This window comes from Ascaphus truei, chromosome 12, assembly GCF_040206685.1.
Source record: "Ascaphus truei isolate aAscTru1 chromosome 12, aAscTru1.hap1, whole genome shotgun sequence".
Lineage (NCBI taxonomy): Eukaryota > Metazoa > Chordata > Amphibia > Anura > Ascaphidae > Ascaphus > Ascaphus truei.
Window position 1 is genome coordinate 6,423,296 of NC_134494.1, and position 24,723 is coordinate 6,448,018.

General features: G+C 51.3%; 2 protein-coding genes across 3 annotated transcripts in view; one reads left to right on the top strand and one right to left on the bottom strand.

Moving 5' to 3' along the window:
* The window catches only part of LOC142464336 (uncharacterized), an 898,100-nt gene that overhangs the window by 709,388 nt on the left and 163,989 nt on the right, over positions 1–24,723 (top strand). The window lies entirely within an intron of this gene.
* LOC142464288 (general transcription factor II-I repeat domain-containing protein 2-like) overlaps positions 24,628–24,723 on the bottom strand; it is a 1,488-nt gene continuing 1,392 nt past the window's right edge. The window contains exon 1 of the mRNA XM_075567757.1: positions 24,628–24,723. This exon is cut by the window's right edge and continues 1,392 nt beyond it. Coding sequence (XP_075423872.1) covers positions 24,628–24,723 — 96 coding nt within the window.

Sequence of the window (24,723 nt, forward strand, 5' to 3'; positions counted from 1 at the left end):
GGGTTGAGACTGCAATTCCTGCCAGCCAAATTGCAGCTTTGCTGGGTTGAAATACAGCAGCCTCTGGGTGAAAACAAAAATGGTTTTTAAACCTGAAAAAACCACCCAAACCCTCTACAAAAACCACTGTATACTCACAGTATACTCCCCCACAGATCCACACCAAAGTATACCAAAAAAGAAAGAAGAAAAAAAAAAAAAAAAAAAAGAAAGAATACAACCTGATTCTTCAGCAATTGCCTGGGAGCTCTGAGTGGAAGAGAAGCAGGCTCCAGCACAGCTACACACAGGAAAACAGGGCCTATGCAGAACCCTTCCTTTTACCTCTGTGAGAGGGGAACCTATTTTGATCTGGTTTGAAACTGATTGGCCGGCAAAGCCGGCCAATTCAGTTGAACAGCAATTCTACTTGTTACCAAGTAGAACAAAGATAAACCAGTCAAACAAAAATGAAATGAACCCAACAAGTGCACTGATGAAGTGCACTTAAAACAGAAGGGTTAAATCTGAAGAACCCTGATTGGTGGATACCGAGCAAAGCACCCCGCCTAACGCCCACTGGGAGGCAAACTCTGAAACCGTCCCAGTAGACTCGGCGTACGAGTACTCTGCCCGAATACGGGAGTGCACCAGCGCCCGGAACATGACCACGATGTTTGTCGGGACCCCCCCCTCCAAACACTGCTTCCTGGTTTTACAAATGGCTACCTTAGCCAATGCCAGAAGCAGGTTGACCAGGAGATCCCTAGGCTTATTGTCCCGGGACACTGGGCACCCAAAAATAAAAAGATGAGGTGAGAAGTGCAACCAGAACAGCAGGAGTAAGCTCCTCAAGAAGGAAAAGAGGGGCTGCAGTCTGGCACAACTTGAATAAATGTGATATACGGACTCCCGCTCGCCACAGAAGGGACAGGTGGCGGGGGAGTCCGTGAAGTGTGCCAAATACTCTCCTGTGCTCAGTGCTCCGTGGAGGACTCTCCAACTCAAATCCCCGGCGGGACAGGGAACCAAAGATGAATAGAGTTCCCTCCACCGGGATCTCTCATCCTCGTTCGCTGGGAATACCCGCCTCCAGATGGTGTCTGGGCGGGTGACAAGGGCGAGGTAGTGCACTATATGGAGTACCAGAGAATACAGGACTTTCCTCGGCATGCCGCGGAAACATGCCGGGGACATTTCCCCCAACTTGCTGAGGTTGGGGGAGAGAAGAACCCGAGGGGGTTGCCGTGACCTTGGTTCTACGCAAAGATTCAGAGAGCCGAAGTTGATAGGATGACAAGGCTTTCCGGTCTGCAATACCCCCTCAATGAAGGTGCGGGAGTCGGGGTGTATGGCATCTTTAATCTCCTGGATCAAACGACGAGGGACGCGGGCAGAACGCAGATCCATACGGGGCGCGAGCACCTCTGCCCCTACCCAATCCCGCCGCTCATAGTCCAGGAGATCCCCGACTCTGGTCACCTGCGCCAGGATTAGCCGGCGGCAAATAGAGGGTGAATCCAACATCCGAGCCCCCACTGCCGGATTATACAGCAGGGGCTCGGCGAGGAAATCAATCCCCACCGCCTGTTTCTTCCTGGTCGCGGAGACCAGTTTCCAGGCCTTCAGTAAGTCCCGGTAGTATGCCGGCAGCTCCGAGAGGTTTCTACCTAAACCCTCGGGCCTGATGAAAAAGTGTTGCCGGTCATACCTCATATTGCGCAGCTGGCGAAAGAAAAAGGTTGCCAGCTGGCACCACTGCGGAGACGGATCTGCGAATAGGTATCTCTGCAGGTATTGGAGGCGGAAAGTGTGTAACTGGGAGCGGACACACACCACTCCCTGTCCACCCTCCTCCAAAGGGAGACACGCAACTCCCACAGAGACCCAATGCTTCCCCATCCAGAGAAAATCCATCAACTTCCTCTGGATCTTGTTGATAAATTCGGGGGTCGGACCCATGGCTATCAGCCGGTGCCAAAGCTGACTGGCCACCAGCTGATTGATTACCAGGGTTCTTCCCCTAAGGGAAAGCATCCTCGACAGATACACCCAAGACCCCAGATGAGCAATCCCTCGTTCCTCAAGATCACTGAAGTTTTCTGGGGCTGGGTCTTCCGCAGCAGACAGGTAGACTCCCAGATATTTGAGAGTATCGCTCCCCCACGAGATATTACGAAACGCGGGGGGCAAAGAGTCCACCTGTAAGGGACCCACCAAGATGCCGGAGCATTTGGACCAGTTGATCCGAGCAGAAGAGGCCGCGGTGTAGACCTCTTGACACTCCTGTGCCCGCTCTAGATCATCTAGGTCCTGGGCCACGAGGAGCACATCATCGGCATAAGCCGACAGAACTACCCGCATGTCGGGCTCCCGCAGCACCAGCCCGGTAAGCCTCTTCCTCAGTAGGCAGAGGAAGGGCTCAATGGCCAGCGCGTACAGTTGCCCAGACAGGGGGCACCCCTGACGCACTCCCCGACCAAACACAAAAGGTGCCGTCAGGGACCAGTTAATCTTCACCAGACACTCTGCAGAAGCGTACAGCATCTGGAGAAAGCCCACAAATTGTGGGCCGAAGCCAAACGCCCGCAGGGTCTGTATAAGGTAACGGTGATCCACTCTGTCAAACGCCTTCTCCTGATCTAGGGACAGGAAGGCGAGTGATAGACCAGTCCTCTGCGCGTAGTGCATCAGATCCCGAACCAGAAAAATGTTGTCATGAATGCTCCGGCCCGGGACAGTATAGGACTGGTCGGGGTGAATCACCTCTGCCAGCACGGACTTGAGCCTCAGCGAAAGCGCTTTGGCTACGATCTTATAGTCCGTGCTGAGCAGTGAGACCGGTCGCCAATTAGAGATCTGACGGAGATCCCCTTCTTCGGCAGTAAAGACAGTATTGCCCGCCGACACGAAAGTGGCATCTCACCGATCTCCAGGGCTTCGGCTAGGACCTTGGTGAAATCAGGTCCCAGCATCTCCCAGAAAAACCGGAAGAACTCCACAGTCAGCCCGTCTAGCCCCGGCGCTTTTCCGCGGGACATGAGACTGAGGGCTTCAGAGAGCTCGGCCAGAGTCAAAGGTAACTCAAGCCGCTCCCTTCCATCCTCACCGACCGTGGGAAGCCCCTCCCATAAGACCCTGCATTTATCTGGCTGGATGGACTCCGGAGAGAAAAGATCTACATAGAATCTCCGGGTTCTGTCCCGGATGCTCTCCGGGTCAGTCAGAGGGGTACCGTCCTCTGCCAACAGGCATGTGATATGTCTACGGTTTCCCCTCTTTTTCTCCAGCGTGTAGAAGAGGCGCGACCCGCGATCCATCTCTCGAAGGAAGTTGATGCGGGATCGCACATACGCCCCCCGAGCTCTCCGATCTTCCAAGTCCCGGAGAGCGCACTTCCTCTCCACGTACATACTCTGCAGGTATTGGTCTCCCGCCACAGACAGCCGCTTCTCGAGATCGAGCACCTCCTCCCTGAGGGCCTCGATCTCAGCATTGCGCCGCCCGCTGGCACCTCTGGTGTACTCCTGACATACGAGGCGCAGATGAACCTTGCCCACGTCCCACCACTGCTCTAACGTGGCAAAGTCTGACCTGCAACCTCTCCAGGCCATCCAAAAGTCTCGGACTGACGTCGCAAACCCCTTGTCCTCCAACAACGTATTGTTGAAATGCCAATAAGCGGCCGAAGGTGCTGCAGGTAGCAGCATCACCGTCACGGACGCACAATTGTGGTCTGAAAACGGCGCCAGCCTAATGGCACTGGACTGGGCTCGCGACAGGCTGTGGCTGGAAATATACAGCCTGTCGATCCGGGACCAGGACATCCGTTCACCCCTAACCACCCTAACATGGGTGAACTCAGTGGATGCCTCAGGATGTTGTTCTCGCCAGACGTCTACCAAGGAGTAGCGGGTGATGACCTCCCGCAAGGCCGACGCAGAACACGGGTGTGGCTCCTGACCATTCCGGTCCTTCCGAGCCTCGAGGGTACAGTTAAAATCACCCCCAAGCACCACGTATTCGTCCGCGTCGACTGTCTCCAGGTATTCAGACATTCTGACGAAGAACTGCCTTCTCAGGGGTCCGGTGGCAGGAGCATACACGTTCAGGAAATTAAACGTGTGGTCCTCGTGTTGGACCCTGATATGCAACAGGCGACCTGGAACAACAGCTTTGGCAAGCAGCAGCTCTGGTTGAAAAGACTCAGAGAACAGGGTCACCACCCCACTAGATGTTGAAGTGAGATGGCTGAAGAAGACACTGCCTCGCCACTCCAAATGCCAGCTGGCTTCAGCCTCTGGAGTGGTATGGGTTTCCTGCAGGAAACTCACAGAATACTTCCCCTTCTGCAAAAAGGAGAGTACCTGGAACCTGCGAAACCCATCCTTACAGCCGTTAACATTTAGCGTACCGATGCTTAACGCCATTGGTATTCAGGAGTTTTTTGGTTCCCCACAGGTGCTCAGGGTACTATACCCCGAGAAGCCTTTACGTGGTCTCGCACCACTTTTTCAAACTTCAGGACACGAATATGGATAGCCCCGGAGATTTTGGCCTTGTGATTGGCCCTGATGTAAGCTCCAAGAGAATGGAGAATGACCGAGGCATCTTTCCACTTCTCAAGGGCCAACTTCACCTTCAAGTTTTTTTGCTTGTGGAGGGTATCCTCTAGGAAAGCATCTAGCTCCTGGGCAGGGATAACAGGGGTCAAAGAGTCCACTGACTCCACAGTGCCAGAAGACTCCTCACTGAGCCCCAACTCCCTAAGCTCCTCTTGACTGAAAGGCTCAAGACCCTCACCCTCCCCTGCGGGGGTCTCTCTCAGTCCTAGAGTGGGTTCCCCCTTCGGTGTTTCCACGAGGGGGTCCACTAAAACCTCCACTCCCAATCCCGGGGTAGGATGTTCAGGGGTATCTGGTGGCGGCATGGCAGAGGCAGCGGTTTCTGGAGTGACCTTTTGAACAAAAAAGGTACCCATTACCCTCCTGGTCTCCTCTATCGCCGTGTAAGTAAACGGAATGTTAGGGGCATCCGCCTCAATCACGGGAGGGCACTCTTCTGTAGGCACCCCAAGGAGAGAGTCTAGCCTGGCAGTCATCTTTGACAAAGACCAAAACTCCCCACTAAGAGGGCTCACGTCAGATAGCCTCCAGTTGAAATCCGAAGTGCTCACTAAAGCATCCCTACCTACACCTGCCTCCCCCTCTCCATCCTCAACCATGGGGGTCAGCCCTAGCCCATACCCTACTTCTGGTGACGCAAAACCTGACTCCGCCTCAGGTGCGACACTCGAAGGCGGTACAGCCGGAGGGGGATCTTGGCTGGCTCCAAAGATAGGTGCATTCGGCAAGGCAAATTCACCGAAGCACAATTCTCCTGGGGATGCTCTCCAACTGGGAGGGGCATTGAGAGGCACCCCAACGTCTATATCTATGGGCAAGGCCTCATGCTGCTGAGCATTTTGGCCTTCCACCCCAGAGACGCCGGGTACCTTCAGTTGTATTCCCTCCAGAAATTCGAGGGGGGGGGGGCTGTACGTGTGTAGGATCCGGTTTACACTGGCTAATCGTAACCAGTGGGCCGGACAAGACCACCTTTTGCGGAACTGATGTTACGTTCCGCTTCAGAGACTTCAGAAGGTAAACGTAATATGGTTCACCCTCCTCTACCTCCTCAATCACCCTCTTATTTGTTTTAAATTTCCTCTTTCTGGGAATTGATTCCCCAGGAGAGAGTGCCGCTACCTCCATAACAGGAGCTTCCTCCTGCTCCCCCACACTCTGTACGGTGCTTAAATTGGGGGTAAGGTGTTCTTGGGGGGGGATAGCGACAACAGAGGGTGACTGTTGTGGGGTGACTTTTCCTTTCTCCCTCTTTGTAGGGGGGAGAGGTTCAGATGTCACTGTTTGAGTTGAGGCAGTGACATCTTCTGTGATCCCAGTGGGGGCCTGGGCCCTTGAGGTCTTTTCCTTCTCCCTCTGTTCTTTGGGGAGAGGTTCAGATGTCACTGTTTGAGATGGGCCAGTGACATCTTCTGTGGACCCAGGGGAGGGCTGGGCCCTCAAGGGCTCCGCCGCGGTGGGCGCAGCGGCACAGGGTATTTCCCCTCAGGGGGAGACAGTGATAACAGAGGGTGGTCGCTCCAGGGCGACCCCCTCTCCTTCTCTCCGCTCTCCAGGGAGAGGTGCAGAAGTCACTGTTCCAGATGGGACAGCGACATCTCCTGTGGTCCCTGGAGGGACCTGGGCCCCCGAGGGCTCCGCTGCGGTGGGCGCAGCGGCAGAGGGTATTTCCCCTCGGGGGGAGACAGTGATAACAGAGGGTGGTCGCTCCAGGGCGACCCCCTCTCCTTCTCTCCACTCTCCAGGGAGAGGTACAGAAGTCACTGTTCCAGATGGGACAGCAACATCTCTTGTGGTCCCAGGAGGGACCTGGGCCCCTGAGGGCCCCGCTGTGGTGGGCACAGCGGTACGGGGTGTCTTGGCAGAGGGAGGGGTGGGTGTAGGAGTTGGGATAGGTCCTCTGTTCCCTTTGGGGCAACTCCTACGAGTGTGCCCCAGCTCTTTGCACAGATAACATCTAATTCCCTCCGTGCCATAGAACACTGTGTACATTATGCCCTCGTAGGGCACCCTAAAAGAACCCTCCACAGATTCTGGGCTCCCCGGCAGCTGCACTTGTACCTGCCGCCTAAATGAGAGCACGTGCCTCAGCGCTCTATCCCTGCAGCCCAGCGGAATTTTTGTTATTGGAGACTTAATGTCTCCCAGGACTTGCAGGTGCAGCCGCATGAGGCTATCTGGGATGAAGGGGGGCACATTGGAGAGAATAATCCTAGTGCCTAACCCCTCCATGGGCTCTACGGGGATGTAGGTCCCCCCTACACTGATGCCTTTCTGCACCAGGGTGTGCGTGGCAGCCAGCGTACGGAGAAAGAAAATGCCCCTCCCGTACATCTTGCTGGCCGCCACCACAGCAGAGGGACCCACAACGTCTGCCACAGCCCTAACATAAATCTCCATGCTAAGGCCAGGTGACATTGGGCACCTCACCCCAAGCTTCCTGCTCAGACAGGGTGTGGCCCCAGCATTGTTATTGCCGGGGCCGACGCCTGCAGCTGCCACCTGCACCCAAGTTGAAACTGGGACTGCAGGGGTTAAACTGACAAGAGGAGCTGGGGGAGGTGTGGCCAGGGCACTGGAAGTACCAGGCCTTGGGCTATGGTTGTTACTCCTAGGGGCCCCAGTTTTAGGAGTCCGATGTCCAGGTGTGGCCCCTGTTGCTGCACTAGTCCTGTTCCCCCCAGGCATGATGAAATAAGCCTCTAAGTAAGGGGAGGAAATAGTGCTTAGGGAGAGAGATGCAGGGAGGTAACTGTTTCTTTAAGAACCAATTAACTATCTCTCTGCACAGGGAGGGAATGAAAAACAGCTTTTAAAACCTGCTGTAATCTTCTCTTTCTCCCCTAATTATTTAACTCTCTCTCTCTTTCAAGAAACCACACACAAAAATGAAGGTCTTAAAGTAAGACACAGAGCTCTCAATTGCAAATGAAAAAGAAAGAAATCAGGCTTAAATTAAAGTGAAAAACTGGAAGTAAAAAACAACGAGAGGTGGGGGAGGGGAGAGGGTTTGAGACTGCAATTTCTGCCAGCCAAAGTGCAACTTTGCTGGGTTGAAATACAGCAGCCTCTGGGTGAAAACAAAAACGGTTTTTAAACCTGAAAAAAACACCCAAACCCTCTACAAAAACCACTGTATACTCACAGTATACTCCCCCACAGATCCACACCAAAGTATACCAAAAAGAAAGAATACAACCTGATTCTTCAGCAATTGCCTGGGAGCTCTGAGTGGAAGAGAAGCAGGCTCCAGCACAGCTACACACAGGAAAACAGGGCCTTTGCAGAACCCTTCCTTTTACCTCTGTGAGAGGGGAAAAAAACATAATGGGTCTTGTTCCTGCAGCAAGTGAAATGACCTTCCAAGTTAAAAGGGTGAAGGAGGAGGAGTGAGCTCTGGGGGGAGGTGCCACAGCCTCCAAAGAGACATAGGTTAACACAGATACCCAGCAAGCTCAAACTCCCCCACCCACCACAAAGTGAATATATATTTATGTCAACCAGAGAGCTACTGAGCGTGGCAATTGTATATAACAAGAGACAGGGGGTGCCCAATGCTGCATCCAATTGACAAAACATATAAAGTAAAATACTTCAATAATAATAATTGGTTATTTAGTTAACCCTTTGGCCAAAGGCGTCATAAGCCTGCATACCAACGTCAAGGTATAACCAAAATAATGCAGGTCCTACACTACACTGTGAAACCTTTCCTTTTACCTCTGTGAGAGGGGAAAAAAACAATTCAACATAAACCCATACACAAACCAATATTAATAATACATAATAAATGGAATATCACAGGGGAAAAAAAACCCTTTAAAAAAAAAATTCTCCCTTTTTCCCCCCTAAAAAAAAAAAAAAAAGGAGAAAAAGGGGGGGGGGGAGGGGAATAAAGTTTATAGAAACATTGCAAAACCCATATATTCGTTCATGCCATGTGGTAACAAACTACCCAATCTGATAATCCAACGGTATTCACGGATCAGTATTTTTTCTAAATCACCACCACTGATGCCAAGTGATACCTGGTCAATAGCAAAAACGCTCAGCAGGTTGGGATTGGAGTTGTGGTGTAATCTGAAATGTCGCGTTACAGTAGCGATTTTTCTCCCAACGGAGAGATCACGCTCCGTATTTTTGATATTTCTGGCATCTTCTAACACACGGAAACGGAGGGGAAAAGCAAAATATTATAGTACTGTTTTTAATGTTAAAAACACAAAGTATTCCCCTGAGGAAGACTTTACAGTGGAAACACGTGTTGGGTGATATCAGTGACCACTAAAGGAGACCTTGTTGATGACATCTGGAGTGGAGGACAACTTTAATCAGCCCAGCACTTGCTGTGACGGCCGTGGAGCGGATGCTGTTTGCTGTGAATATCTTGTCTGACCCTGTGACCCAGTGTGGTCTGAATGCTCTCAAACAAAGGCACTTATGTAAGTGGAATACTTTGTGTTTTTAACATTAAATACAGTACTATACTATTTTGATTTCCCCCTCTTTTTGTATATGGAATTTCCCCCTCTCTATGTGGATCTGGAGTACCTGTCTGGAGACATAAGTTGGTAACTTTGAATAACCACAACGCTCTGATTTCACGTTAAACACGTGAGTGCAAATTTTATAGAACTTCCAGCATTGAAGCTAATTTGCTGAACTAGACAATATTGCACTATTTTGTGTTTTTACTCTCTCTTACATGTCCTGATGTGATTTGCGCACCTGTTTCTCCTTCGTTTTCTGATTGAATTTGGTTTGAATTCTACGTCAGGAGCTGCACTCATTAAGGATAGTATATCATCGGTGTTACCTTTGATTTGTTGTGATATTATTTGCGCTTGATTTTTCCTTGCACATATATATATATATATATATATATATATATATATATATATATAGTACGGTGTTCGACAATCCTATACATTTACACGCCCGGGGCGGGTGGATTTAATCCCCGGGCGAGTAAATATTGGCCCAAGCAGCACACGTGTTTTTTTTTAAATTCCCCCGCTCGCGCTAAAATTTTCCCTGCTCGCGCTGCCTGAAAAAAAAAAAACCTCCCCTACCTGACAGCTGATTGGCGCGCGCTCCCAGGCATTGTGGGCGCGCGGCCAGGCTCTATATGAGCCCGCCCCCAACGAGCGGCCATTCTTTCTGGCCGGAGTTATGTTGCAGAGTAAGTACACTCCAATCCTCCGGCCCCTCTGCTCCTTCCCTGCGAGCCAAGGTGTTTCCCCGCTTCCTCCCCCCCTCCCCCCGATACTCGCGCCGTGGGGCGAGTGATGGTAGTGGGGGTGTCCCCCCCTTCTCTCCCCGGACCCGCGCCGCTTCCTTCGATACTCGCGCCGCCGGGCCAATGATGGTAGTGGGGGTGTCCCCCCCCCTTCTCTCCCCGGTCCCGTGCCGCTTCCGGCTTCCCCCGATACTCGCGCCGCGAGTGATGGTAGTGGGGGTGCCCACCCCTTCTCTCCCCGGTCCCGCGCCGCTTCCGGCTTCCCCCGATACTCGCGCCGCGAGTGATGGTAGTGGGGGTGTCCCCCCCTTCTCTCCCCGGTCCCGCGCCGCTTCCGGCTTCCCCCGATACTCGCGCCGCGATTGATGGTAGTGGGGGTGTTCCCCTCCTTCTTTCCCCGGTCCCGCGCGGGGCTGGAGATGGAAGCGGGGGTGTTCCCCCCCCTACCTCCTTGGTCTCCGCTTCCCCACGGTCCCGGGGCTGCCCGAGCAGCTCGGTCGCGCGGCCTTTCCTCTTCTTACCCCTGTCGTGTGTGTGTGTGTGTGTATGTGTGTATGTGTGTGTGTGTGTGTGTGTATGTGTGTGTGTGTGTATATGGGTGTGTGTGTGTGTGTATATGGGTGTGTGTGGGTGTGTGTATGGGTCTGGGTGTGTGTGTGTGTGTGTATGTGTGTGTGTGTGTGTGTATGGGTCTGGGTGTGTGTGTATATGGGTCTGTGTGTGTGTGTATATGGGTCTGTGTGTGTGTGTGTGTATATGAGTGTATATGGGTCTGGGTGTGTGTGTGTGTATGGGTGTGTGTGTATGGGTCTGTCTGTGTGTGTGTATATGGGTCTGTGTGTGTGTATATGGGTCTGTGTGTGTGTGTATATGGGTCTGTGTGTGTATATGGGTCGGTGTGTGTATATGGGTCTGTGTGTGTGTATATGGGTCTGTGTGTTTGTGTGTGTATATGGGTCTGTGTGTGTGTGTATATGTGTCTTTGTGTGTGTGTGTATATGGGTCTTTGTGTGTGTGTGTGTATATGGGTGTGTGTGTGTATATGGGTGTGTGTGTGTATAGTGTGTGGGAGAGTGTGTGTGCGTGGCAGAGTGTGTGTAGGATACCAGAAGTGTCACATCACCCCAACCCCCAATCACCCCACCCAATCACCCTGTCACCCCACCCAATCACCCCGTCACTCCACCCAATCACCCCGTCAACCCACCCAATCACCCCGTCACCCCACCCAATCACCCCGCCACCCCACCCAATCACCCCACCCAACCACCCCGTCACCCCACCCAATCACCCCATCACCCCCCCGTCTCTCGCCCCCTGTCTCTCTCTCTCACCCTCTCTCTCACCCCCTCTCTCACTCTCACCCCCTCTCTCTCTCACCCCCCCTCTCTCTCTCTGTCACCCCCTCTCTCTCTCTCTCTCACCCCCTCTCTCTCTCTCTCACCCCCTCTCTCTCTCTCTCTCTCTCTCACCCCCTCTCTCTCTCTCTCACCCCCTCTCTCTCTCTCACCCCCTCTCTCTCTCTCTCACCCTCTCCGTGTCTGTCTCTCACTCTGTTTCTGGATCTCTTATTTACCCTATATATCTTAACTGCCCTATACTACACCGAAATAACCTATTCTGCTTTCTTCCAGATCTGACTCAAGCTTCACACGGGAGACATCGGAACCCCCCCTAACCCAGAAGACAGATAGGGAACACATTCCCTCCAATGTATAACATTGCGGGAATGAGGTACCTGGACATTGAGGGACTGCGGATCAGGTAAGATCCCAGGCGGGATTTCTGCTTTAGATATTGTGAAGTGGGGGCATCCAGACACTGATTAAAGGGTTCAGGAAACTAGTCATTCACACCTGGCTTTTATTTCAGTCACCCCCCCCCCCACCCACCCGCGCCCATCTCCCGCTCGTGGGGGGGGGGGCAGGCCGACATGCCCCCCCCCCCAATCAGCAGGGTGGGTAGCAGGCACGTGGCGAGGTATCCCCCAGCGGGCGCCCCAGGGGACAGTCAGCCCCGCCGTGGCCGCCACTGCCCTGTTCCCCTCGCCGGCATGTCGTCACAGTGCGCGGCCAAGCAGCTTTGCAGGCAGGGAAGGGGACAGGAAGGGAAGGGGACAGGAGCAGGGGACAGGAGAGCTGCCGTGGTGGGAAGTAGGGAGCCATGTGGCGACCAGGGGGATCGCAGGGAAGGAGCAGAGGGGCCGCAGCATGGCGAGTACTTACCCTCCAACAGATGTCCGGGCAGAAAGAATGGCCGCTCGTTGGGGGCGGGCTCATATAGAGCCTGGCCGCGCGCCCACAAAGCCTGGGAGCGTGCGCCAATCAGCTGTCAGGTAGGGGGGAGTTTTTTTTTTTTTTTTTAGCGCGAGCAGGGAAATTTCAGCGCGAGCAGGGAAATTTAAGCGCGAGCAGGGAAATTTAAGCGCGAGCAGGGAAATTTAAAAAAAAAACACGTGTGCTGCTTGGGCCAATATTTACTCGCCCGGGGGTTAAATCCACACGCCCCGGGCGTGTAAATGTATAGGATTGTCGAACACTGTATGTATATATATATATATATATATATATATATATATATATATATATATATAATATATATATGTAACAGGTTTTCTGGCCTAGCCTGACCCACCCAATCTCACATTGGCCCCTGTGGTCTAACCAGTCCCCATTACATGGTCGTGTCTGGTGGTGCGCCTGTTGGCAACAGGACTCCTGAGTCTCCCGCATGATGGTGTTTGGGGATTGTCAACCCAGACAAGCAGCTGAGGTAGATTGCTTGAGTCCTACCTATATCCAGTGCAGCGCCCCCACCTCATCAGGATCCCTGCATCCGCAGGGGGGTGGTTCTGATGAGGAACTCCTCTGTGGTGCCTTCCGCTGGAGAGTAACTTCACACTCACACATGGGGGTTGTCTTTGAACAGGGCATCTTTATTGTTGCTTGGTGGTATGGGCCAGCTGCCCCTCACAGCTAGCAGCTTAGCCGCTCATTCCTTTGCTGCACTCCATTAGGAAGGTTCCTTCTCCTCTAATAGAGTTGCTCTCCACCTCTCCTCTAAAGGAGATTCACCAGCTTCTCTGTCTCTCTGCTCAGAGCTGCACAGACTCACAGCTCTTGCATCAGATCACTGCAACACTGTTGCAGACCTCCACGTGACTCTTACTGAACAGAGTCAGAACACCAACTGAACTGAACTAACTTTAGGAAGTGCTGTGCAATATATCAGCTTCCAGAAAGACCCACCTCTTCTCTGTGTCACTAACAGGGGACACAGACAGGCTGTCACTTCCTTTGCTACTATCTTACACATCACCAGGGGTTGAGGGCAAACCTCCATGAGGACTACTGGCAATCCTGCATACTTACCAGGTTTACTGCCAGCATGAGAAAGAGATATGTACACCAATTTTACACATGGCTACATATATATATATATACAGGAAAAAGAGAAGAGAGAGTGCACGCCCCATAGCGTAAAAAAGTACATTTATTTCTGGAAAAGGAGGGAGTGGGAGGTGGAAATTCACTCACAAGGGTAAGTATAATTTAGGCAATTTGTGATATATATCACCGCCAATCTGGTCAGTCTGCATCCAGGATCCACAGTTCAACTCTCACTTGATGCTGCAGAAAGATGATAGCTGGTGCAGGAATCCAGAGGCTCCTTCAAACAATCAAAATCAATTTTTAGGAGTTCCAAATAGTGTCTCCTATGGTAGCTGGCCGCAATTTTGAACCGCTCCAGCTACCATAAGAGACACTATCTGGAACTCCTAAAAATTGGTTTTGAGTGTTTGAACTCGCGTTGAGTGTTCCTAATGGCAGCATCTATTGATTTATTCAAAGAGTAAGGGGTTAAATGCTCCCCTAGCAATGCCCACTGGGAATATCCACGTTTATAACATAGACTTTGTAGCCTTTAAAGTCTTGTATTCCTTCCCAGAAAGAGACAGCATAATGAGCCTAGACCTCCATAATCCACATCAGTCAATATCAATAATGTCACAAATCGTGTCTTGTCGTAACCATTCCTAATAGACTTCCACTAGCCTTGATAGGTAGCTCTTGTATGGTTGTCAGTGGTTTGCGGTGCTGTATGAATACAGTGACACTTGGAGTAAGTGAAAGATAAAGGTTACTCACTTGGTTGATGATCTGGAGATCTACTGCACCGACACACTTTATTCGAGCAAATACCCAGTATGTACCTGGCAGATACCTGGAATGCGCCGCTCCTCACCTCTGACAAGCCCCGTTGCGTTTGCCTTCCCAGCCTGGGTTCATGCCTGGCTGACGGGCGGCTGATCTGTTAAATGATAATGATTAGGATTTAATAGGCTGCAATGCTTCGCGTGTCTACCAGATGGCATAAATTCATGAATTGTAATGCAGTATATATATATATACTGTGCAGTATTGCAGCCAGCGGGAATAAAATGCTTCAATCCCTGCCTGGAAAATACCTCAATGCACTCGGGCAGAAAACAGTCACAAACCTCAATATACCTGGGTATACCCGAATTCGTGGGACTAGCCGAGCTCGAATAAAGTGTGTCGCCAGTGTATGTGCTGTCGGCGTGCTCCTACCGGAGAGGGCAGGTATTGAGGAGTATTCAGATCTCGTGCTGCAGATGTATGTTTAAAAGGAAATCCCCTTGCTGCAAGTGTGTGGAGCGTCTCCCTGAACAGCTCCTAAATCAAGGTGATCCCCCCTGGAAGGGGGGGAGGCACCCTAAAAGACAAGAAAATGAAGTGCACACAATGTTTTCTGAAGCCAGGGTCACGTTTGATGTGTGAATGGCTCCCGATAGCATTAACTCAGTTCCCTTTTAAATCACTCCAAGCCCTGTAATAATTCCTCCACTTTATTGGGAAAAGCAGCAGAATACAGATACTTGTGGATGGTATGTAGTGGTGATTATTAGTTAGAAACCGGTAAAAAGAGATGGCCTCACCATGGGAGATGAACAGAGAAGGGGTTCTGTACTCACTGTCTCCAGGGTGGAAAAGGAAGTGAGGGGCAGTGTGGGTAAAGGGAATAGCCTTGGGACAGACTATCTAGGCCATACAGGAGGGGGGCAGACTAGCCCATTCTGGTGAGTATTACAGGGGCTGCAGTAGCAGCTCACTGCTTTCATCCCCAGAGGCAAGAAATACAACATTGTTGCAAGTTACACAGGCACAGTATGTGTGTGCAAACTCCATGCAGCTGAGGATAAGATCTGACAGGCAGAAGCTGCAAAGGAGAGAGGGGGATGAGTCAGAAATGTAGTTCTTGTTCCATGACACTCCCCGTCTGGTATCTGGAGATACCACTATATAACAGACTATGTAGAACATATGTGCAATGCATAACAAAGATAACATCACATTCTCAAACAATGCAAGAGTCCATGTCCACATAGCGATGTGACACCGGCCGGTATCACTGGTATCAAGGTCCCTTGGTCAAGGTTCTTTGGCAAAGGCTGCAGGGTGGATGCACAGCTCCAGGTTTGCTGGTTGCACCACAATGTCTTTGTGTAAAAGTCTCTGGCACTGTTTCCTTTTAGCCTTGTGAGAGAACAGTCTTTTTGTCTCTGTAGTTTTACCCACAGAATGCATCCCCTTGTAGGTATGCCAGTCATGGTAGCCTGTCGCTCTATCACCTGGCGTTTGGCAGAAGGAGATGGCTTTTGGCTTTTTGCGGAAGCGGAACAACACTCCTGGAAGACTGGTTGTCGAATCTAGTCCAGTAAAGAGGGCGTCGTTCAGGGAGACTCCCTGAAGCTGAGTGCTGGGGCTGAACACTACCCGGATTTGATCGGGTTCCTGAAGGTGGTAGGCCCCAGATGATTGCAGGTACCAGCATTCTTCACCTTCCTTCATTAGAGGTGCTGGCTTTGCGTGGCCGGTAAGGAATATCTTCTGGATGAAGGCTACAAAGTTGTTTTTGATCTCTGGTTCCCTTTGTAGGTCGCAGAGGTGCGAAGTGAACCTAGAGATGGCATGTTCTCCATTGTTTGGGAAGTGCCTTCTTGGTGAACGGAATGGTAGCGGGTTCACCCAACTGCCTGGTCCGTCTTTGGAGAGCTCCTTGGTTGTTAACCTCGGGAATCCTCTATCTTCCCTCGATGGTGTTTGCTTGTCGTTGTCCCTTGTTGTCTGGAACGCTGTGCACCGTAGGTCATCGGTGCTTTTCTCTTGCACGAGAACATCTCCATGTAATTTGGTGAAACGCTTTTATGTCTCTTTGTTGACTGCCCTCAGGAGGTTGTTCTCTCCCTGGACATGATGAAGAACAGTCTCTTTTGTCCTTGTAAATCCTTTTGGGAAATGTCTCTGCAACTGTCTCCCCTTACGTGTGTGAACGAGCAGTCCTTTTGACACTGTGGCTTCACCTGTAGGGCGCAGTCTTTTGCGGTTATGCCAGCCGTGACAGCTGGCTGCTTTATCGCTGGATGCTCTGTGGAGAGGAACGACTGTGCGTACTAGCCGTGCCATTGCTCGCGAGAGGATCGTCCGATTGTTTATTGTTTTTTGGATGACCCCTTTGTCGGTCACCTTTGGGAGGTTACTCTCTTCCTTCAGTGGAGTCGACTCGTCATCCTTGGTTATCTGAACCGCTAAGCATCCTAGGCCGTTGTCACAACCCCCGATGCAAGGATGTTTTTGTTGACCTCAGGGCTATGACCTTGTCTTTTCTTTTTACTTGGCCCTTCGGTCACTTGGAGATGGCCAAGACATGGTTCAGAGAGGGATGTGTGTCCACATTCTGTTACCACCGTTCTGCGGGCGTCAACATAGTCTCGTCCGTGCTCTTTGTCGGTGCACGCATTGCCCACTATCACCCATCCTAGGTCAAGTCTTTGGGCGTATGGCATGTTGTGGGGTCCGTTAAGCTGTTTACGGACTTTATGTACCCTCATGATGTCCCTACCGAGCAGCAGCAAGATCTTGGCGCCTTGTTCTACAGGCAGGATGTCGTTGGCTATTCCTCTGAGGTGCGGGTAATGGCGTGCCATGTCCGGTGTGGGAATCTCGTCCCTGTTTGTGGCCATGTGGCTGCACTCAATGAGTGTGGGGAGAGCTATCTTCACTCTGTTATCCACCGAACGTATGACGTAACCGCTTGCTCTTCTCCCTGTTGACTCAGTTGACCCTGCACAGGTTCTGAGGGTGTAGGGTGAGGCATTGTCCTGTAAGTTGAATAGGTTGAAGAACTCCGTCTTCGCCAATGATCTGTTGCTTTGGTCGTCGAGGATTGCATACATCCGAATAGCCTTCTCAGGTTGTCCCTGGGGGTGCACTGCGACAAGGCATATTTTGGAGCAGGACATTTTGTCACCTTCTTTTCCGCAAACCTCAGTGCGCTGAGATGTGACGGATGTTGGCTCTCCTCCTTCCTCCCCGCCATGCTCCGCTACGGAGGATGGGTTGTTGAGTTGGTGGGGTGTCAATGCCTCTGGGTGTAACGATGTCACGTGCTTGTCACTTTCGCACACCGTACATTTGATTTCTTCTTTACAGTCTTTGAATAAATGAGTTGTGGAAGCACAGCATTTGAAACAAGCTCCCCATTCCCTGAGTAAGTTCTTTCGCTCCTCTATGGGTTTCATTCTGAATCCGATACACTCGTTAAGCGGATGCGGCCTTCTGTGTATAGGGCATTCTTTGTTAAGGTCCCTTGGTTTCTTGTCTCCGGCGACCGACTGATCGGGAGTAGTTTGGGTCGTGGGAGGCACGTTCGTCCTGTGGACCGAGATGGGTGTTTGGGTGTTACCGTATCTCGCCACTGGTCTCTCTGTCCTCAGGCTGCTTGCACTGTGTGTGGTTTGCGCACCTAAGAAGAAGCTGGGGTCGTTCCTTGTCCTGGCTGCTTCGCGAATGAAGCTCAAGAAAACTGAGAATGGGGGGTAGACGACTTGTTTCTCCCTTTTGTATTTGGAGCCTTGTGAAATCCATTTTTCTTGGAGGTTGAAGGGTAGCTTCTCCAGGATGGGTCTCACTCCACGAGTTGAGTCTAGGACGTTGAGACCTATTAAGGAATGGTCTTTCCTTGCGAACTCCAGTTCTTGCAGCAGGTCCCCGAGCTCTCGTAACTTCGAGTAGTCTTTAGTTGTGATCTTGGGGAAGCTGTCGACTCTTTTGAAGAGTGAATCCTCGACTGCTTCGGGGCTGCCGTAGGACTCTTCTAGCCTTTCCCACACTAGGTCAAGACCTACTTGGGGTTGGTGCGCGTTTGCCGCCCGCAGTCTATTCGCGTGCTCTCTGGATTCGTTCCCCAGGAACTTGAATAGCAGGTTGAGCTCTTCCCTTGCTGAGAAGTCCAAGCTGTTGATTGCGTCTTTGAACGTGAACTTCCACGTCCGGTAGTTCTCAGGGCGGTTGTCGAAGCTGGTGAGTCCTGCTTGCACCAGGTCACGCCGGATCATGTACTTGACTATGTCTGTCAGGCCTGAGGCATCGGCGTGTTTGTCCCGTTCTGAGGTAGTTGCTGGGAGGGTTCGTGCGTTCGCCTCTTCCTTGGCGTGGACGCATGATGACTGCTGGTCGGTGTGAGGGGCTGTGTTTTCCCATGTGGGTGTACCTGGATGGCGAGCCTGTTGTAGTGCATCCGTGTGCGCGCTGGCGTGTGGATCACTGTTGCGGCTGTGGCTATCCCAGGCAGCATGTACCATTGAAGGAACAGCGTCTTCTCCTCGTGGGCCTAGCAAGTCTTTGGTGTCTGTGGAGTCGCTCCATCCGTGTTGAGATGGTGCGCTGGTGTTTACACTGAAGAGGCTCCTTATGTAGTCTTCAGTGCGTTGGGCTGGATCCTCTGAGGCTATCCGTCTGTACGATAGCTCCCCGCCGTCCTGTCTCGCAGCTGCTTCTAGGACTTCGGCTTGGGCTATGGCGGCAGCGGCGTCCTCTTCTTTGTTTAAAGCCTCTAGATCCGCATCTAATTCGGCCTTTCTACGCGCATTGGCAGCGGCGGCGGTAGCAGCGGCGACGGCATTGGCAGCGGCGTCCTCTTCCATGTGCACCTTTTCTGCCCATACGGCTGCCTCTCTCCGACCATATTCGGCCCTGGCACGTGCGGCCTCTGCGGTGGCTCGCGCCTTGGTAGCGTTTGCGCTTGCGCTAGACGCGAGATTGCGCTGATCTTGCTGACCTTGATGAGTGCCTGGACGTGCTTGAGCGCTGCGATGCGGTCTCCTGCAAAAGGTCCTTTCTCTTATTCTCAGCTTCCATGACGGCGGTATGCACGATGCCATCACGTTCTAGGTCAATCGCCTTTTGTAGGTCGCGCTCTCGTATGTTAGTTCTTGTTAGATAGGTGAAGTATGCCTGTGACAGCGCTTGGTAGCCGGAGCGGTCTACCTTCAATTGAGTTATCCCCTGCTCGAGCTGTTGCACATAATTGCCAGCACCGGCGACATTGCGTACCCCAAGTGTGGTTGTTTCCCAGGACAACTCTAATTTAGCGCGGTGCGCTTCAATGTCAGTCTCATATTTTTCGCGGGCCTTTTGTGTCAGTGTGACTGTCCGTTTAGGCCTTGCGCCTGCCTGCGCCTGTTGCAGTTGCGCAGTGGTCTCTGTGTCTGAGTGATCGCTCTCCTGCGTGATGTCTGGTGAGGCTCTGAGTTCTGCCATGCTGTAGGTGTGTGTAGGCCTTTATCCAGTGCGTGTGGCGTGCGGTCTTTTACCTGTGTCAGCGATGGGCGTTTGTCTCAGATGATGCCGAGCGGTGTCCTGCAGCGCGCAGCGTAGGGGTAGCTGTACTCACTGGTGTCCGGTGGCTCTGACCCGTGTCCTGGCAGGTGTCCGGTAGCGTGGCCCTTAATGGCGCTAGCCGTGGGGACGTGCGCAGGGGTAGGAGAGATGGTGGCTCCTCACTATGGGGCTGTGCAGAGGGTGAGCTCAGACAGAGAAAGGCATTAGGTTTTGTGTAAGAAGCACTGTATGTTTGCAAAGCTGCTGCGCAGTTTGAGCTACTTCTTGTCTGTTAAGGCTGCAGGCTGTGTGCAGTTTGCTGTATAAAGCTTGCTGCCCTGTCTGGCAGAGTGAAGCTGCTGCTTGTGCAGAGACTATTCTGTATTCTTATTAGCAAAGTAAGGCTGCTCACTTGTCTTTGCATAAAGCTGTAGTTGTTTGCTGTGTAGAGGCTGGTGGCTCTGTGCAGCAACGTGGAGCAGTATGCTTGTACAGTGGTGGTGAGAGACTGCTGTTTATTTGCTGTGTAAGCTGCTTGCTTGTTTCTTTAGCATAAAGGCTGTGGGTAGCAGCTCCTCTGTGTGTGTCCCCAAGGCACACGGTCCTCTTTTTACTTTTCTGAAGCCAGGGTCATGTTTGATGTGTGAATGACTCCCGATAGCATTAACTCAGTTCCCTTTTAAATCACTCCAAGCCCTGTAATAATTCCTCCACTTTATTGGGAAAAGCAGCAGAATACAGATACTTGTGGATGGTATGTAGTGGTGATTAGTAGTTAGAAACCGGTAAAAAGAGATGGCCTCACCATGGGAGATGAACAGAGAAGGGGTTCTTTACTCACTGTCTCCAGGGTGGAAAAGGAAGTGAGGGGCAGTGTGCGTAAAGGGAATAGCCTTGGGACAGACTATCTAGGCCAAGCATGTCAAACTCAAATGCTAACAAGGGCCACATTAAACAAGGTTTAAGTTCAGGTGGGCCGCAAAAAAAAACAACTTACATTTTCATAGAAACGTAGGTTTATTTCGAGAAGTAGTGTGTGTGTGTGTGTGTGTGTGTGTGTGTGTGTGTGGTGTGTATGGTGTGTGTGGTGTGTGTGGGGTGTGTGATGACCTCACTAACCGAACAAAAAAAAAGCCAGATGTGAATGATTCTGAACCCATTAACCAGTGTCAGCATGCCCCCTCTTCACAATTTCTAAAGCAGCAATCCCGCCTGGGATCTTACCTGATCCGCAGTCCCTCAAGGTACTATACTGGAGGGGAGATGTTCCCTACCAGTCTTCCGATGTCCCCCGTGTGAAACTTGAGTCAGAACCGGAAGAAAGCAGAATAGGTTATTTCAGTGTAGGTACTGCTGCGGCACAGTTTATTCGAGCATTTGCCCGTTCTGTGCCGCAGCAGTAGCCTGGCGCGCGCCCGAGTGTGACGGGCGCGCGCCGAAGCAGCGGAAGAGCGCCCTCCGATCGGGGCGCTCTCCCTACCGCTGCCGGGTCCGCCGGGTCCCCCGGAACCCCCTGCCGCTGTCCCGCGATCGCGGGACACCAGGGCTCCCTCGGGGAGCCCTTGGACACGCGTGCAGGGGGCGCAGGCTCCCGATGACGCGTGACCGCGCGTCTATGACGCGCGGCACGCCGAGGGGCGGCCACTAGCAAGCCGGGAAATCTCCCGGCTTGCGGATCTGGCCGCACTGCGATAAAGTGTGTCGCCAGTGTATAGGGCAGTTAAGATAAAAACAGAGGGAGTGGGTGAGGGTGGCAGAGAGGCAGAGAGAGAGAGAGGCAGAGAGAGAGAGACACAGAGAGAGAGAGACACACAGAGAGAGAGACACACACACAGAGAGAGAGAGAGACACAGAGAGAGAGAGAGACACACATAGAGAGAGAGACACAGAGAGAGAGAGACACAGAGAGAGAGACACAGAGAGAGAGACACACACAGAGAGAGAGACACACACACACAGAGAGAGAGACACACACAGAGAGAGAGACACACACACAGAGAGAGAGACACACACAGAGAGAGAGACACACACAGAGAGAGAGACACACACATAGAGAGAGAGACACACACACACACACACAGAGACACACACACAGAGAGAGAGAGACACACAGACACAGACACACAGACACAGAGACACAGAGACACAGACACAGAGACACAGAGACACAGACACAGAGAGAGAGACACAGAGAGAGACACAGAGAGAGACACACACACAGAGAGAGACACACACACACAGAGAGAGAGACACACACACAGAGAGAGACACACACAGAGAGAGAGACACACACAGAGAGAGAGACACACACAGAGAGAGAGACACACACATAGAGAGAGAGACACACACACACACACAGAGAGACAGAGAGAGACACACACACAGAGAGACACACACACACAGAGAGAGACACACACACAGAGAGACACAGAGACAGAGACACACAGAGAGAGAGAGACACAGAGAGAGAGAGAGACACAGACACAGAGACAGAGAGACACACGGAGAGAGAGACACAGAGAGAGAGAGAGAGAGACACAGAGAGAGAGAGACACAGAAACACAGAGAGAAACACAGAGAGACACAGAGACAGAGAGAGAGAGACAGAGAGACACAGAGAGAGAGAGACAGAGACACAGAGAGAGAGAGAGAGAGAGAGAGACACATAGAGAGAGAGAGAGAGACACAGACAGAGAGACACAGAGAGAGACAGAGAGACACAGAGACAGAGAGACACACAGAGAGAGAGAGGGAGAGACACAGACACAGAGAGGGAGACACAGACACAGACACAGAGAGAGAGAGAGACACAGAGACAGAGAGAGGCACAGAGACAGAGACACAGAGAGAGAGACACAGAGAGAGAGAGAGACACACATAGAGAGAGAGACACAGAGAGAGAGAGACACAGAGAGAGAGACACAGAGAGAGAGACACACACAGAGAGAGAGACACACACACACAGAGAGAGAGACACACACAGAGAGAGAGACACACACACAGAGAGAGAGACACACACAGAGAGAGAGACACACACAGAGAGAGAGACACACACATAGAGAGAGAGACACACACACACACACACAGAGACACACACACAGAGAGAGAGAGACACACAGACACAGACACACAGACACAGAGACACAGAGACACAGACACAGAGACACAGAGACACAGACACAGAGAGAGAGACACAGAGAGAGACACAGAGAGAGACACACACACAGAGAGAGACACACACACACAGAGAGAGAGACACACACACAGAGAGAGACACACACAGAGAGAGAGACACACACAGAGAGAGAGACACACACAGAGAGAGAGACACACACATAGAGAGAGAGACACACACACACACACAGAGAGACAGAGAGAGACACACACACAGAGAGACACACACACACAGAGAGAGACACACACACAGAGAGACACAGAGACAGAGACACACAGAGAGAGAGAGACACAGAGAGAGAGAGAGACACAGACACAGAGACAGAGAGACACACGGAGAGAGAGACACAGAGAGAGAGAGAGAGAGACACAGAGAGAGAGAGACACAGAAACACAGAGAGAAACACAGAGAGACACAGAGACAGAGAGAGAGAGACAGAGAGACACAGAGAGAGAGAGACAGAGACACAGAGAGAGAGAGAGAGAGAGAGAGAGACACATAGAGAGAGAGAGAGAGACACAGACAGAGAGACACAGAGAGAGACAGAGAGACACAGAGACAGAGAGACACACAGAGAGAGAGAGGGAGAGACACAGACACAGAGAGGGAGACACAGACACAGACACAGAGAGAGAGAGAGACACAGAGACAGAGAGAGGCACAGAGACAGAGACACAGAGAGAGAGACACAGAGAGAGAGAGAGGGACACCCCCCTACCCACCCCCTTCTCTCAATCCCCTCTTCTCCCTCTCCCCCCCCCTCCATTCTCCCCCCCCTCCATTCTCCCCCCCCATTCTCTCTCTGTCCTGCACAGACGCACACAGCCACCGACCTACAGACACTCACACAGACAGACCAACAAAGACACTGACCACGCACAGAAACCCACACAGTCACTGGTGGCCTGCACACACACACACACACACAGCCACTAATACACACTCTCCCCCCCCCCCGCCCACACACACACTCTCCCCCCCTCCACACACACAGTCTGTTTTACTTTCAAAAAACAAAAACTTAAATTTTCATCGAAGCGTATGTTTATTTCGAAAAGTACAGAATATAATAAAAACAAACTGGGCACCTAACAAGCTCCTATTGAACCCCCAAAATAACCACAACATATATATAAGCATATGAGTGTCACAGAGAAGTGCTACTGAGCATGGCAATATATATTTAAAACCAGAGACAGAACATAAAACACAGTCAAAGCTCAGTTTTAGCACATCCAGTGAAACTCATACACGGTACAGTGCCTAAATATATATGTATAAATATCTATTAAGTAAAATTGTCTTTTAGTTTAACATTTTTGGCCAAAATTGTTGTAAGCCCCTGAGCCATTTTGGGGGAATCCTTGATGGAGAAGGATTTAGGAGTGCTTGTAGACAGCAGGCTTGCTTAGCAATAATGCCCAAAGTCATGCAGTAGCTGCAATGGCAAACAAGATCTTATCTTGCATCAAACGGGCAATGGATGGAAGGGAAGTAAGCCCCTGAGCCAACTGCACGGCAGACCACAATTCAGGGGTCCCTAACGCTGTACAGGTCATTAAGAATTTATATTAGCGTTAGGGACCCCTGAATTGTGGCCTGTCATGCAGTTGGCTCAGGGGCTTGTAACAATTTTGGCCAAAAATGTTAAACTAAAAGACCATTTTACTTAATAGATATTTATACATATATATTTAGGCACTGTACCGTGTATGATTTTCACTGGATGTGCTAAAACTGAGCTTTGTGTTTTATGTTCTGTCTCTGGTTTTATATTAAAAAAAAAACAATTAATATTTTCTTCCTGACACTTGGCATCTCTTCTCTGCTACTATCTTTGCTATTTCGGGAGAAATCTTGTCCGCAGTGATTACTTTCAAAACTGACCCAAGGTGAATGTCAGTAATTCTGGATCTGACGGGAGACTTATTTCCTTTCATAAGTGAAAATAACTGCTCGCACCGATAAGCACCGATAAGTACTTCCAAACATGGAAATAATTTCATACGCGAATTTTCGAGT